The 16,476-nt window shown below is 42.7% G+C and overlaps 1 protein-coding gene across 4 annotated transcripts in view; it reads left to right on the top strand.

Annotated features, from left to right (window-relative positions):
- Positions 1-2,938: 2,938 nt before the first annotated feature.
- Positions 2,939-16,476, top strand: part of birc2 (baculoviral IAP repeat containing 2) — a 29,330-nt gene continuing 15,792 nt past the window's right edge. The window contains exons 1-8 of one of the 4 annotated variants that reach the window (XM_020465634.2): positions 2,939-3,123; positions 3,482-3,633; positions 4,491-5,276; positions 7,510-7,624; positions 8,267-8,432; positions 9,326-9,435; positions 12,619-12,793; positions 16,023-16,293. In XM_020465634.2, the coding sequence (XP_020321223.2) occupies positions 5,183-5,276; positions 7,510-7,624; positions 8,267-8,432; positions 9,326-9,435; positions 12,619-12,793; positions 16,023-16,293 (931 nt within the window). In that variant the 5' untranslated portion in view covers positions 2,939-3,123; positions 3,482-3,633; positions 4,491-5,182. The remainder of the gene's footprint in view (positions 3,124-3,481; positions 3,634-4,490; positions 5,277-7,509; positions 7,625-8,266; positions 8,433-9,325; positions 9,436-12,618; positions 12,794-16,022; positions 16,294-16,476) is intronic. The other 3 variants (XM_031808797.1, XM_031808798.1, XM_031808796.1) reach the window with 3 other exon arrangements.

Genomic DNA, 16,476 nt, shown 5'->3' with positions numbered 1-16,476 from the left:
GCCTAATAATACGAGCAGAACAGCTAATGTAAACCAGGGAAATAATGCACTTTCATGCCCTGTGCCCCCACCCCACCCCACCCAAACCAAACCAACCCTCCCCTATCTGTCCCTAAATGCAAATGCTTCTTTGTAAATGATGTGTTATAAATTATGTCTGAGTGTTTGTATTTATTATGGATCCCCATTTGTATTCTTCCTGGGATTCAGCCAATTTAAGGCAGTTTATACAATTTTAAAAACATTACAATACATTCACAGATTTCACAACACACTGTGTGCCCTCAGGCCCCTAATCCACCACTACCACATATCTACAGTACTAAATCCATGCCCTGACCCTGACCCTGACCCTGCCCTGACCCTGCCTGCCATTCTGTACCTTGTCACACCATCCTGGATTGTTGACTTTTATTACGGACAGACTTCTCCCCATCTTAGCTACTGTTGTATCAATATGTTTTGACCATGACAGATTACAATCCAGGGTTACTCCAAGCAGTTTAGCCATCTCAACTTGCTCAATTTCCACCTTATTTATTACAAGATTTAGTTGAAGTTTAGTGAATGATTTGTACAAATACAATGCTTTTAGTTTAAGAAATATTTAGGGTTAATTTATTCCTTGCCACCCACTCTGAAACGTACTGCAACTCTTTAAGTGTTGCAGTAATTTCAGTCGCTGTAGTAGTTGACGTGTATTGTGTTGAATCATCAGCATATATAGACACTCTGGCTTTACTCAAAGTAAGTGGCATGTCGTTAGTAAAGATTGGAAAGAGTAAGGTGCCGAAACAGCTACCCTGGGGAATTCCTGAATCTACCTGGATTATGTTTGAGAGGCTTCTAAAGAGCACCCTCTGTGTTCTGTTCGACAAGTACTCTAGGTCCCAAGAAACAAAGAGATCTTCTGTTGAATCTGACAATTAATATTGATGGTTGTACAGTCGTCTCAAATAAAACTGTGAAGGACCTTGGCATTACTCTGGACCCTGATCTCTCTTTTGACGAACATATCAAGACTGTTTCAAGGACAGCTTTTTTCCATCTATGTAACATTGCAAAAATCAGAATCTTTCTGTCCAAAAATGATGCAGAAAAATGTATCCATGCTTTTGTTACTTCTAGGTCAGACTACTGCAATGCTGTACTTTACGGCTACCTGGATAAAGCACCTCATAAACTTCAGTTAGTGCTAAATATGGCTGCTAGAATCCTGACTAGAACCCCAAAAAATGCTAGCCTCTCTACACTGGCTTCCTGTTAAGGCAAGGGCTGATTTCAAGGTTTTACTGCTAACCTACAAAGCATACATGGGCTTGCTCCTCCTGAGTCACTGGCTTACTAGGGCTCTTTCATACCGTCCCTAGGAGGGGTGGGTCACTTGAGTGGGTTGAGTCACTGATGTGATCTTCCTGTCTGGGTTGGCGCCCCCCTTGGGTTGTGCCGTGGCGGGGATCTTTGTGGGCTATACTCAGCCTTGTCTCAGGATGGTAAGTTGGTGGTTGAAGATATCCCTCTAGTGGTGTGGGGGCTGTGCTTTGGCAAAGTGGGTGGGGTTATATCCTTCCTGTTTGGCCCTGTCCGGGGGTATCATTGGATGGGGCTATAGTGTCTCCTGACCCCTCCTGTCTCAGCCTCCAGTATTTATGCTGCAGCAGTTTAAGTGTCGGGGGGCTAGGGTCAGTTTGTTATATCTGGAGTACTTCTCCTGTGTTATCCGGTGTCCTGTGTGAATTTAAATATGCTCTCTCTAATTCTCTCTCTCTCTTTCTTTCTCTCTCTCGGAGGACCTGAGCCCTAGGACCATACCTCAGGACTACCTGGCATGATGACTCCTTGCTGTCCCCAGTCCACCTGGCTGTGCTGCGGCTCCAGTTTCAACTGTTCTGCCTGCGGCAATGGAACCCTGACCTGTTCACCGGACGTGCTACCTGTCCCAGACCTGCTGTTTTCAACTCTCTAGAGACAGCAGGAGTGGTAGAGATACTCTTAATGATCAGCTATGAAACGCTAACTGACATTTACTCCTGAGGTCCTGACTTGCTGCACCCTCGACAACTACTGTGATTATTATTATTTGACCATGCTGGTCATTTATGAACATTTGAACATCTTGGCCATGTTCTGTTATAATCTCCACCCGGCACAGCCAGAAGAGGACTGGCCACCCCTCATAGCCTTGTTCCTCTCTAGGTTTCTTCCTAGGTTTTGGCCTTTCTAGGGAGTTTTTCCTAGCCACCGTGCTTCTACACCTGCATTGCTTGCTGTTTGGGGTTTTAGGCTGGGTTTCTGTACAGCACTTTGAGATATCAGCTGATGTACGAAGGGCTATATAAATAAATCTGATTTGATTTGATTTGGCCCAATGCGCTAGGTTTCCTCTTTATCCACATTACAGCAGGGGGAGAAAAGCCATGACACAAGTTTTTCCAGCAGCAGACTATGATCAATAATGTCAAAAGCCACACGGAAGTCTAAAAAGACAGCCCTCACAATACTTGTATACATTTTATCATGTGCCTCTGGCAACAGCAAAAAAATCTTAAAACTGCAGGGCTTTTTTGAGTAAGCATTTCACAAATACCTGTTGTATTTGGAGGATGTGACAAATATAATTTGATTTGAGTTATCAGTAAATGTAAAAAAAAACTTTTAAAAATCAATTGATACTTTTAAGTATATTTGAGCAATTCCATTTACTTTTTGTACTTAAGTACATTTAAAACCAAATATATTTAGACTTTTACTCAAGTAGTATTTTACTGGTTGACTCACTTTTACTTGAGTAATTTTCTAGTAAGGTATATTTATTGGGTACTTTTTACACCACTGGGAAAACATCAACAGGTGAACTGGCCGTCGACAATGAGGGTAACATCGATCAAAAGTTTCATGCGTTAACGTTGCAGCTGTTACACTATAACACATTCACACCATATTTGACTAAACCACCCACAAGGTACGGCGCAGATAATACTGGTAATTCCCCTGGTGTGTAGGCGAGTCGACGCATAAGCATAGATATAAGGTTCCACGTGTGGTCTGTAGCTTTCTGGTTAGGCTGCTGTTAGTTTAGTTCTACTTCCTCCCTGTGATCTGCCTGAAAACTGTTGGACAAAAGTAAGTTAACCATTTTATTACTCTGTTGTCATGTTCATATTCACACCATAAAATGATTGATCATGTGATCTAAATTAAAACCGACAATGTCCATTCACGGACAAGCATACATTTCCTATAATGGATGTTGTAACCTCGCCTACTGTACATTTTAAACAACTTGGTGTATATAACTTATTGAAAATGAAAATGTTGTTTGATCTTGTAATTAATTATGGTCAAAAACATGTGATATTATTATACAAGGAAATATTACATTTGTTATGTTATTTTGTTTTGCTATGAAATGGCCTGTCATTATAGATGGAATTATCATGATAACTAATACTTCATCACATTGATGTTTCTTTCTACATAGAGGACTATAGACAGTGGAATTTCTATAACTACTTGGTTTCTTCTCGGGTAAAAAACAACAACGTCGTGGTCACATTTACCGGAACGGAAGTGACGACTGACTGAGGAATTTGTACAGACTCGCCTTTGATCCGAGATATTTCTTTGTGGAGGGTGAGTCACTGGTCTAACGCCAGGAGGACAGGGACTTAACAGACCTATTTAACCAGGGTTCCCCTTCTGCTGACTGTAATATTTACATATTATCCCCTGTAACCACGTAGCTAGATATTTAGCAGTTATGGATAACAACAATGTTCTGACGCCATTTAGCTACACAGACAACACCCGCTAACGTTAGCTAGCTCGTTTAAAAAAAAGTTTCACCATCTCAGACAATTTTATACATGTTTGTGCACCACATTTAAAATGTGAAATCACAGCAGATCCTAAAAAGTTGCACTGGAGGGGAAATTAACTCTGGAGGGGAAATTAAGCAATATGACTTCGTGCTCCATACAATGCAATTTTAACCTACCTAGCTGACTACCACTGTAGCAAGTCAGCTTGCTGTGTTTCAACATATTTTTAAATATACGTGGTGTGTGCGTGTAGGCAACATTTTAAACCTGGTCTGAGGGAAATACTACATAAATGGTATGATAAAATCGTCACTGTGTAGCTTATATGTGTCCTTTGTCTATTCATTTCCTCCTAATTCAAAAGCAGGAAGTGCTGAACCCTCCACACCAGCTGTTGTCTGAATATGTTTAACCACGTAGCTATGTAATGCATTCATTACAGGGAAAATCAACCAGTAGGACACATTGTATTAATGCGATGTTCCTCTGTCTCTCCCCTACAATCCGCCACACCTGCTGTTGTCTAAATATGGATTTGGCTGTATGTAATTTAGCTGTAATTTGGACCCAGGAAGAGTAGACGCTGCCTCTGCACCAGCTAATTGTTGATCCTAATAAATACTACTACTATAACATTCTACTAATGTGATATTTCTGTCTCCCCTACAGGTGTTATCAACATTTCTGCAAACCTTCCTCTCAGACAGATACATTTCTTTGTCTGGTTAATCTCTGCTGCCATGGAGACGTAAACAACCCCAGGAGGGTTGTTCCATTCAGGGGGAGAGGGTTGACCAGCCATACCCAGGGCTATGTGTGTGTGTGTGTGTGTGTGTGTTCTGTCCATATTCACCAAGTGGACAGAGTGGTGTGGCCTAGTCTGGTGGTTACAGACATGCAGACAGACAGACAGAGACAGGCAGACAGACACTTCTCTGTGGCTCAGACATGACTGACTACTTACTTTTTTATAAAATAATCTGCTAAATGGCATATCATATATTATTATAAGGTGTTCTGGCATATTGTGATATACTATTATGACACAAGGTTGGCGGTTTCTCTTCTGTAGGTTGTTAGTCAGATCAGTTCCGAAACCTTCAGTTTTATTTCCAGGCTGATGTGTGAGATGACAGGAAACGCATACTGTTTCCATCAATCACGTGTGTTTTTGTGTGTGTGTGTGTTCCCCCTGCCCTGGGTTACTCATCCCTCTCTCCCTGAGGAGAATGGCCCTTCCTTTTCTATAATTCTACAAACTCTTCATCAAAAAACTCAATCTAGAAGCTAAATCTAGACTCTAATAGCTGTATATCTAGATTCTAGGCTGTCTATATCTAGACTGTCTACCCTGTTTGTAAATGGACACCCTAGTCCATCTCCAGAAGAGCCCGTTCCTCATTGGTCTGTGTCGAAACGGAGCCCCAGTTAACCTGCAGTATGACAACTCCTCAGGTAGGCCTCACACAGACACAAACACGTTAGACACACATTGCAGTATGACAACTACTCAAGTAGGCCTCACACAGACACGTTAGACACACATTGCAGTATGACAACTACTCAGGTAGGCCTCACACAGACACGTTAGACACACATTGCAGTATGACAACTACTCAGGTAGGCCTCACACAGACACAGACACACATTGCAGTATGACAACTACTCAGGTAGGCCTCACACAAACACGTTAGACACACATTGCAGTATGACAACTACTCAGGTAGGCCTCACACAAACACGTTAGACACACATTGCAGTATGACAACTACTCAGGTAGGCCTCACACAGACACGTTAGACACACATTGCAGTATGACAACTACTCAGGTAGGCCTCACACACGTTAGACACACATTGCAGTATGACAACTACTCAGGTAGGCCTCACACACACGTTAGACACACATTGCAGTATGACAACTACTCAGGTAGGCCTCACACAGACACGTTAGACACACGTTGCAGTATTACAACTACTCAGGTAGGCCTCACACAGACACAGACATGTTAGACACACATTGCAGTATGACAACTACTCAGGTAGGCCTCACACAGACACAGACACGTTAGACACAAGGAATCCTGTACAGAATAAATATATTCCAAAACCTGCATGTTTGCAACAAGACACTAAAGTAAAACTGCAAAAAATGTGGCAAATGGATCAACTTCATGTCCTGAATACAAAGCGTTATGTTTTGGGACAAATCCAACAACACATCACTGAGTACCGCTTCATATTTTCAAGCATTGTGGTGGCTGCATCATGTTATGGGTATGCTTGTCATCAGCACTTACAGTTGACTGGGGCAGCTCTAGCAGGGCAGAAATTTGATGAACCTACTCGTTGAAAAGGTGGCATCCTATGATGGTGCCACGTTAAAAGTCATTGAGCTCTTCCGTAAGTCCATTCTCCTGCCAATGTTTGTCTATGGAGATTGCATGGCGCTGTGCTCGATTTTCTACACCTGTCAGCGACGGGTGTGGCTGAAATAACTGAATCCACTAATGGGGTGTCAGCAGTTTTTGTTTTTGTCACCTTTTTCCACATTTTGTTGTGTTACAGCCTTATTCTAAAATGTATTACATTGTTTTTCCCCCTTCATCAATCTGCACACAATACCTCATAATAACAAAGCAAAAACAAGTTTTCAGAAATGTTTGCAAATTGCAACAAAAAAAAAATAGGCTGAACACAGTTCCATAAGTATTCAGACCCTTTACTCAGTACTTTGTTGAAGCACCTTTGGCAGCGATTACAGTCTCGAGTCTTCTTGGGTATAACTCTACAAGCTTGGCACACCTGTATTTGGGGAGTTTCTCCCATTCTTCTCTGCAGATCCTCTCAAGCTCTGTCAGGTTGGATGGGGACTGTTCTTTTCAGGTCCCAGAGATGTTAGATCGGGTTCAAGTCTGGGCTCTGATTTGGCTTATCAAGGACATTGAGACTTTTCCCGAAGCCACTCCTGTGTTGTCTTGGCAGTGTGCTTAGGGTCCTTGTCCTGTTGGAAGATGAACCGCAACCCCAGTCTGATGTCCTGAGCTCTCTTCCCCTCAAGGATCTCTCTGTACTTTGCTCTGTTCGTCTGTCCCTCGATCATGACTCGTCTCCAAGTCACTGAAAACCATCCCCACAGTATGATGCTGCCACCACCATGCTTCACCGTAGGGAATGGTGCCTGGTTTCCTCCAGATGTGACGCTTGGCATTCAAGCCAAACCATTCGATATTGGTTTCATCAGATTGAATCTTGTTTCTCGTGGCCTGAGAGTACACACTGTACACACACACACTCACCTTACAGACACGCTGTACACACACTCACCTTACAGACACTGTACACACACTCACCTTACAGACACTGTACACACACACACCTTACAGACACTGTACACACACTCACCTTACAGACACTGTACACACACTCACCTTACAGACACTGTACACACACGCACCTTACAGACACTGTACACACACACACCTTACAGACACTGTACACACACTCACCTTACAGACACGCTGTACACACACTCACCTTACAGACACTGTACACACACTCACCTTACAGACACTGTACACACACTCACCTTACAGACACTGTACACACACTCACCTTACAGACACTGTACACACACTCACCTTACAGACACGCACCTTATAAAGTTGTGATTATTATTTTCTCCTCAGAACTGTTCCGTATCTCGACCTTTGCCCTCTTCCCGACTGCAGCGGTAACAGAGCGCACCCTGGCCAGGGCAGGATGGTTCTATACTGGTGTTGGAGACAGGGTGCAGTGTTTCAGGTGGGTGATGGTTCTATACTGGTGTTGGAGACAGGGTGCAGTGTTTCAGGTGGGTGATGGTTCTATACTGGTGTTGGAGACAGGGTGCAGTGTTTCAGGTGGGTGATGGTTCTATACTGGGGTTGGAGACAGGGTGCAGTGTTTCAGGTGGGTGATGGTTCTATACTGGGGTTGGAGACAGGGTGCAGTGTTTCAGGTGGGTGATGGTTCTATACTGGGGTTGGAGACCGGGTGCAGTGTTTCAGGTGGGTGATGGTTCTATACTGGGGTTGGAGACAGGGTGCAATGTTCCTGCTCCAGGTGTAACGTGACATCTAATTGATATGTTGCTGCTCCAGGTGTAACGTGACATCTAATTGATATGTTGCTGCTCCAGGTGTAACGTGACATCTAATTGATATGTTGCTGCTCCAGGTGTAACGTGACATCTAATTGATATGTTGCTGCTCCAGGTGTAACGTGACATCTAATTGATATGTTGCTGCTCCAGGTGTAACGTGACATCTAATTGATATGTTGCTGCTCCAGGTGTAACGTGACATCTAATTGATATGTTGTTGCTCCAGGTGTAACGTGACATCTAATTGATATGTTGCTGCTCCAGGTGTAACGTGACATCTAATTGATATGTTGCTGCTCCAGGTGTAACGTGACGGCGGAGGGATGGCAGACAGGTGACTGTCCTACCGAGAGACACAGACAGCTGTCTCCTTCTTGCGCCTTCATCCAGAGTCTACCCTCTACTGCCAACCTCCTCTCCTCTTCTCACAGCGCCTTCTCTCCACTATGCTACGCACACGTCATACCGGTGAGGTGATGGGGGTGATGGTGGTGGGGGTTATAATGATCCTTGTGGTGATGATGGGGGTGATGGTGGTGGGGGTTATAATGATCCTTGTGGTGATGATGGGGGTGATGGTGGTGGGGGTTATAATGATCCTTGTGGTGATGATGGGGGTGATGGCAGTGGTGGTTATAATGATCCTTGTGGTGATGATGATGGTTTTTGTGGTGATGATGGGGGTGATGGTGGTGGGGGTGGTTATAATGATCGTTGTGGTGATGATGGTTTTTGTGGTGATGGTGGTGGTGGTTATAATGATCGTTGTGATGATGGTTTTTGTGGTGGTGGTGATGATGGTTTTTGTGGTGATGATGGGGATGATGATGGTGGTGGGGGTTATAAAGATAGTTGTGGTGATGGTGGTGGGGGTTATAATGATAGTTGTGGTGGTGGGGGTTATAATGATAGTTGTGATGGTGGGGGTTATAATGATCGTTGGGGTGATGATGGTGGGGGTTATAAAGATGGGGGTGGGGGTTATAATGATATTTGTGGTGGTGGGGGTTATAATGATAGTTGTGGGGGTTATAATGATAGTTGTGGTGGTGGTGGGGGTTATAAAGATAGTTGTGGTGGTGGGGGTTATAATGATAGTTGTGGTGATGGTGGTGGGGGTTATAATGATAGTTGTGGTGATGGTGGTGGGGGTTATAATGATAGTTGTGGTGGTGGTGGGGGTTATAAAGATAGTTGTGGTGGTGGGGGTTATAATGATAGTTGTGGTGATGGTGGTGGGGGTTATAATGATAGTTGTGGTGATGGTGGTGGGGGTTATAATGATAGTTGTGGTGGTAGTTGTTGTGGTGGTGGTGATGATGGTGGGGGTGATGTCTAATAACATGTGTTATCTCTCCCAGGTGTCAGGACCTGGCCCAGCCCCCCTCCCCGTCTCTGACCCGATGTCCTGTGAACAGCCCAGTGTCCCACCCCCCTCTGGCCCACTGAGCTCCCGAGAAGTAGAGGACATGTAAGGCTCCTATTGGCTGGCTGCAATAACATTTATTTAAGCATTTTTTTACATTTATTTGTCAAATGTTCTCTGAAACCTTTCTGTAGATGTTACAAGAGAAATATTAAATAACACGACTTGAATACATGAGACTAATAACTAGGGACTTGAATACATGAGACTAATAACTAGGGACTTGAATACATGAGACTAATAACTAGGGACTTGAATACATGAGACTAATAACTAGGGACTTGAATACATGAGACTAATAACTAGGGACTTGAATACATGAGACTAATAACTAGGGACTTGAATACATGAGACTAATAACTAGGGACTTGAATACATGAGACTAATAACTAGGGACTTGAATACATGAGACTAATAACTAGGGACTTGAATACATGAGACTAATAACTAGGGACTTGAATACATGAGACTAATAACTAGGGACTTGAATACATGAGACTAATAACTAGGGACTTGAATACATGAGACTAATAACTAGGGACTTGAATACATGAGACTAATAACTAGGGACTTGAATACATGAGACTAATAACTAGGGACTTGAATACATGAGACTAATAACTAGGGACTTGAATACATGAGACTAATAACTAGGGACTTGAATACATGAGACTAATAACTAGGGACTTGAATACATGAGACTAATAACTAGGGACTTGAATACATGAGACTAATAACTAGGGACTTGAATACATGAGACTAATAACTAGGGACTTGAATACATGAGACTAATAACTAGGGACTTGAATACATGAGACTAATAACTAGGGACTTGAATACATGAGACTAATAACTAGGGACTTGAATACATGAGACTAATAACTAGGGATGCGACAAATTGACCATTTTTCACAACTTTTAAGCCAAAACAAATATTTAAACGATAAGCAAAAAAGTGTAAAATGACACGTGCATTAGCAATGCAGATTATGGTCGTACCGCTGCTATTGCATGTGACTGCTAGTGGGCAATGAAGTTCTGTGTAGCACATTCATGGTTCTAGACTGGTAGGCTGTATTCATGGATCTAGACTGGTAGGCTGTATTCATGGTTCTAGACTGGTAGGCTGTATTCATGGTTCTAGACTGGTTCTAGACTGGTAGGATGTATTCATGGTTCTAGACTGGTAGGCTGTATTCATGGTTCTAGACTGGTAGGCTGTATTCATGGATCTAGACTGGTAGGCTGTATTCATGGATCTAGACTGGTAGGCTGTATTCATGGTTCTAGACATGTAGGCTGTATTCGTATATATAGACTGGTAGGCTGTATTCGTGGTTCTAGACTGGTAGGCTGTATTCGTGGTTCTAGACTGGTAGGCTGTATTCATGGTTCTAGACTGGTAGGCTGTATTCATGGTTCTAGACTGGTTCTAGACTGGTAGGATGTATTCATGGTTCTAGACTGGTAGGCTGTATTCATGGTTCTAGACTGGTAGGCTGTATTCATGGATCTAGACTGGTAGGCTGTATTCATGGATCTAGACTGGTAGGCTGTATTCGTGGTTCTAGACTGGTAGGCTGTATTCGTGGTTCTAGACTGGTAGGCTGTATTCATGGATCTAGACTGGTAGGCTGTATTCGTGGTTCTAGACTGGTAGGCTGTATTCGTGGTTCTAGACTGGTAGGCTGTAGTACTGAGATGCAGTGCCTTAGACCACTGCACCACTCGGGAGCCCCGGGTGATGTAGTAACCAAAAAAAGTGTTAAACAAATCAAAATATATTTGAGATTCTTCAAAGTAGCCAACCTTTGTTGCCTTGATGACAGCTTTGCACACTTTTGGCATTCTCTCAACCAGCTTCATGAGGTAGTCATCTGGAATGCATTTCAATTAACAGGTGTGCCTTGTTAAATGTTCATGTTTGGAATTTCTTTCCTTAACACGTTTGAGCCAAACGGTGGTGCTGTTACAAGGTAGGGGGTTATACAGAAAGACCAAGTTCATATTATGGCAAGAACAGCTCAAAATAAGTAAAGAGAAACGACAGTCCATCATTACTTTAAGACATGAAGGTCAGTCAATCTGGAAAATTTCAAGAATTTGAAAATTATGAGCTCTAACTCAATCTTTTAAATAGTTTCATGTTGAATTTATTCTGGTTGAGTATTTTTAACATGCGGAACTGAAAATGAACCAAACTTTAACATCTGAAAAATATATATTGTAAATGTAATTTTGCTAACTGGGTAAGGGTTCAGAGTTATGGGAACAAACAGTTCCTTTTCAGTGTATCAGTCATCGCAAATTTGGATTAAAATGGCATGAGTTGGGTGTTCTGAATGAATGCATCTTAAGGTAAGGGCTGGAATTTGGTCTTGATGCTCGAACAGCAACGTGTTGATCGAGATAATTACACTGCAATGCATAGTCGACGCACTACTTGCATGTGCATTGGCCGGGTTTAGATTCAACATAGCGAACTGTGTTGTGAGAGGCTGGTCTTGGTTGAGGAAATGTAGGTTAGCTAGCAGTGTTTGTGCAGAAACTGACTTCTGACTGCACATGTACCTAATCTCGCCAGTTTGACTGTATCATGGTGGAGTAACTAACCAGATGAGCGTTGTATGTATTAGAAATTAGCAGCGTGGCGGTTTCCAAAAGTTTGTTGTTGACAATTAACTTTACTTAGCTAGCTAGCTATGCTTTATGGAAGAATGTACTGTAGCTAAGTAGGATATATTGTCATCATTGAGTTGTGGTTGTCTGAAAAAGGTGGCAAGTGTAATGTTCACTATCAGGACTCTGTAGTCTCGTTGTTATCCTAGATATTGAGCTACGCTTTTGCAAGAAATTGTATTTGTTTTTCTCCTAATAACGACCAGGTAAGAACTCTGGTATGTGGTTCTCGGCCGGATGGCGCATGACGAGGCAGGGAGTGGGTTGTGTGTATCCAATCAAGTTGACATACAGAGTTTCCTTGACATTGGTGTCATTTTGGCTTAGATATGATGGAAGGGAGATTTGAAATTAACTTTGAGCATCAATCAATCCCTACTATTGAAATCTAGAGTTGCGCTTCGCCTTCAGCAACCTACTAAGAAGTTGAATATTTAAAGTGGGGCCCTGTTTTAATAATAATGTACAAGGAGGACCACGGTGTAATGTGTTGTTTTACAGGGTCAGCCATAGTTGTACGGCCCACTATATCTGATGATGTGTCTGTAGGTCCCACCAGAGACCCCCTACCTGTCACAACCCCAGTATGAGGAGAGAGCAGGACCGTCTGGACTCCTTCCACTCCTGGATCCTATCCATCATCACCCCCTCTGAGCTGGCTAAGGCTGGCTTCTATTACCTGGGACAGGGAGACCGCGTGGCCTGCTTCACCTGTGGAGGACAGGTACTATTCTACTGCTACATTTGACATGTTAGTCTTTTAGCAGTTCCACAGCCACTTAAAGTAGTAATTATAGAAACTCAGCAAAAAAAAGAAACGTCCTCTCACTGTCAACTGCGTTTACTTTCAGCAAACTCAACATGTGTAAATATTTGTATGAACATAAGATTCAATGACTGAGACATAAACTGAACAAGTTCCATAGGCATGTCACTAACGGAAAGGGTTGGTCAAAATTGGAGGTCGACCGATTAAATCGGCATGGCTGATTAATTAGGGCCGATTTCACGGTTTCATAACAATCGGTAATTGTTATGATTACATTATAATCCACGAGGAAACTGCGTGGCAGGCTGACCGCCTGTTACGGCAGGCTGACGGCAGGCTGACCGCCTGTTACGGCAGGCTGACCGCCTGTTACGGCAGGCTGACCGCCTGTTACGGCAGGCTGACCGCCTGTTACGGCAGGCTGACCGCCTGTTACCGCAGGCTGACCGCCTGTTACCGCAGGCTGACCGCCTGTTACCGCAGGCTGACCGCCTGTTACCGCAGGCTGACCGCAGGCTGACCGCCTGTTACCGCAGGCTGACCGCAGGCTGACCGCAGGCTGACCGCCTGTTACGCGAGTGCAGCTTCAAAATTACCTTGAGGGTGCAATGAGCCACTAGCTAGCATTAAACTTATAAAGAACAATCAATCTTCACATTATCACTATTTAACTACACATGGTTGATGATATTACTAGGTTAACTAGCTTGTCCTGCGTTGCATATAATCAATGCGGTGCCTGTTAATTTATCATCGAATCCCAGCCTATTCCTACCATTCCATAAAATGTAGCTCTATAGGAGAAAGCCCTGCCTCCAGCTGTTTGCTTAGAAATTCTAGGGACAATTAGGAGGTCTGCGTCTTGTGACCGTAGCGTACGTGTAGGTATGTACGGCAGGACCAAATCAGAGAGAGAGGTAGGAGCAAGCCCATATAATGCTTTGTAGGTTAGCAGTAAAACCTTGAATCAGGCCTTGCCTTGACAGGAAGCCAGTGTAGGGAGGCTAGCACTGGAGTAATATGATCAAGTTGTTCAAGTTCTAGTCAGGATTCTGTGTGCAGTTTATTTAGTGCTTTATCCGGGTAGCCGTAAAGTAGAGCATTGCAGTAGTCTAATCTAGACGTGACAAAAGCACGGATACATTTTTCTGCATCGTTTTTAGATTAGTGTACTTTTTTTGTTGTTCAATGTTACGAAGATGGAATAAAGCTGTCCTTGAAACAGTCCTGATATGTTCGTGAAGAGAGAGATCAGGGTCCAGAGTAACGCCGATGTCCTTCAGTTTTATTTGAGACGACTGTACAACCATCCAGAATAATTGTCAGATTCAACAGAAGATCTATTTGTTTCTATGTACCTAGAACAAGCATCTCTGTTTTGTCCGAGTTTAAAAGCATAACATTTACCGCCATCCACTTCCTCATGTCTGAAACAGAGGCTTCCAGGGTAGGCAATTTTGGGGATTCACCATGTTTCATTGAAATGTGTGTCGCCTGCACAGCAGTGAAAGTTGACATCACCAAGAGGTAGAATATATAGTGAAAACAATAATGGTCCTAAAACGGAGCCTTGAGGAATATCGAAACGTACCATTGATTTGTCAGAGGACAAACAGAGATGAACTGATATGTTTCCGAAAGATAAGATCCAAACCAAGCAAGGACTTGTCCGCATAGACCAATATGGGTTTCCAATCTCTCCAATGGGATAATCGATGGTGTCAAAAGTGGTACTAAGTTCTTGGCACAAAAGTACAGACGTAGAGCATTTGTCTGACACCATTAAAAGTAAATTTACCACCTTTACAAATGCGGCCTCTTGTACTATGATGGTCTAAAACCAGATTGGAGCATTTGTATTGATTATTTGCCTTCAGGAAGGCAGTGAGTTGCTGTGTAACAGGTTTTTCAAAAACATTTTAAGGGAGATCGCATCTTTGTCATGTAAAATATATATACACAAACATACAGTTGAAGTGGGAAGTTTACATACACCTTAGCCAAATACTTTTAAACTCCGTTTTTCACAATTCCTGACATCTTAATCCTAGTAAAGATTCTCTGTTTTAGGTCAGTTAGGATCACCACTTTATTTTAAGAAAGTGAAATGTCAGAATAATCGTTGAGAGAATTATTTATTTTAGCTTTTATTTCATTCCCAGTGGGTCAGAAGTTCACACTACCAAATACTAATTGAGTGTATTGCCTTTTTAAATTGTTTAACTTGGGTCAGATGTTTCAGGTAGCCTTCCACAAGCTTCCTACAATAAGTTGGGTGAATTTTGGCCCATTCCTCCTGTAGGGGGTGGGTTCCAAAGACCCTCCCCATTATTGATTAAGGGGACCTTAAGATTCATATGTTTTTCTGCAGGCCTTATAATAAGACACTTGCTATGTATCTGAAACATCTGCCACTATACGTTGCACAAGCATCTATATTAGTCATTGTGGTTAAGCCCGGGCTTTTGTGAGAGTGTGATTGCAGGCTGGGTCTGAGTCAGACCGAAACTAGATAAAGAGAAGTAACAACTCTGGTTTTGACATTTTGATCTTGTGACACAGTGGACAATAATAATAAATTCACAGAAGCTACTGTACTCTGTTTCTAAATGTTCTGTTAATGTGAATGACCATAATGTAAATGTTCTGTTAATGTGAATGACCATAATGTAAATGTTCTGTTAATGTGAATGACCATAATGTAAATGTTCTGTTAATGTGAATGACCATAATCTAAATGTTCTGTTAATTACCACAATCTAAATGTTCTGTTAGTATGAATTACCATATTTTAAATGTTCTGTTAATTACCATATTCGAAATGTTCTGTTAGTATGAATTACCATAATATAAATGTTGTGTTAATATGAATTACCATATTCAAAATGTTCTGTTAATATGAATTACCATAACGTAAATGTTCTGTTAATATGAATTACCATATTATAAATGTTCTGTTAATTACCATAATATAAATGTTCTGTTAGTATGAATTACCGTAATGTAAATGTGATTTCTGTCATTCTGAACACCGTGGGTGGACACCCTAATGGGTGACTCACCCAATGCATATTGGTCTGGTACGTTTCTCAAAAGGCGGGTAGATGAAAATCTTCCTGGTCACTTTGTCCAGAGAGCGAGAGATATGATTGATTGAATCTCTTTCTTCTCTGTGTGTCTCTAGCTCAGTAACTGGGAGCCAGGAGACCGGGCCGTGTCGGAGCACCAGAGACATTACCCCAACTGTCACTTCGTCAGAGGAGACCGGGCCGACAACGTGTCCATGGCGGGCGGGGCTAGAGGTGTAGGGGTGCCCCCCGGCCCCCCAGGTCTCAGCAACGTGTCTAACCCAGCCATGCAGCAGCGTGAGGAGAGGTTGCTGACCTTCGTCCACTGGCCCTTACGTATCCCTGTGCGCCCTGACCAGCTGGCCAAGGCAGGGTTCTACTACGTCGGTGAGAGAGACTCAGCATCTGCATTCCAATATAACATTTAGTTAACATGTAGTTTATACTTTTTTTGTTGTTTAACAGGTAAGTCATTGGCAACAAATGCCCTGTTAGTATCCCCATAGACACTGTTCCTGTGATCGGAGGAACCTTGGAGCTCCTGCTGTTCCACTAGGCTTTACCCAAACA

This window comes from Oncorhynchus kisutch, linkage group LG29 (genome assembly GCF_002021735.2).
Source record: "Oncorhynchus kisutch isolate 150728-3 linkage group LG29, Okis_V2, whole genome shotgun sequence".
In the NCBI taxonomy this organism is placed as follows: Eukaryota; Metazoa; Chordata; class Actinopteri; order Salmoniformes; family Salmonidae; genus Oncorhynchus; species Oncorhynchus kisutch.
Note: the sequence above shows the minus strand (reverse complement) of the source record. Positions and strands in the feature narration are given on the sequence as shown.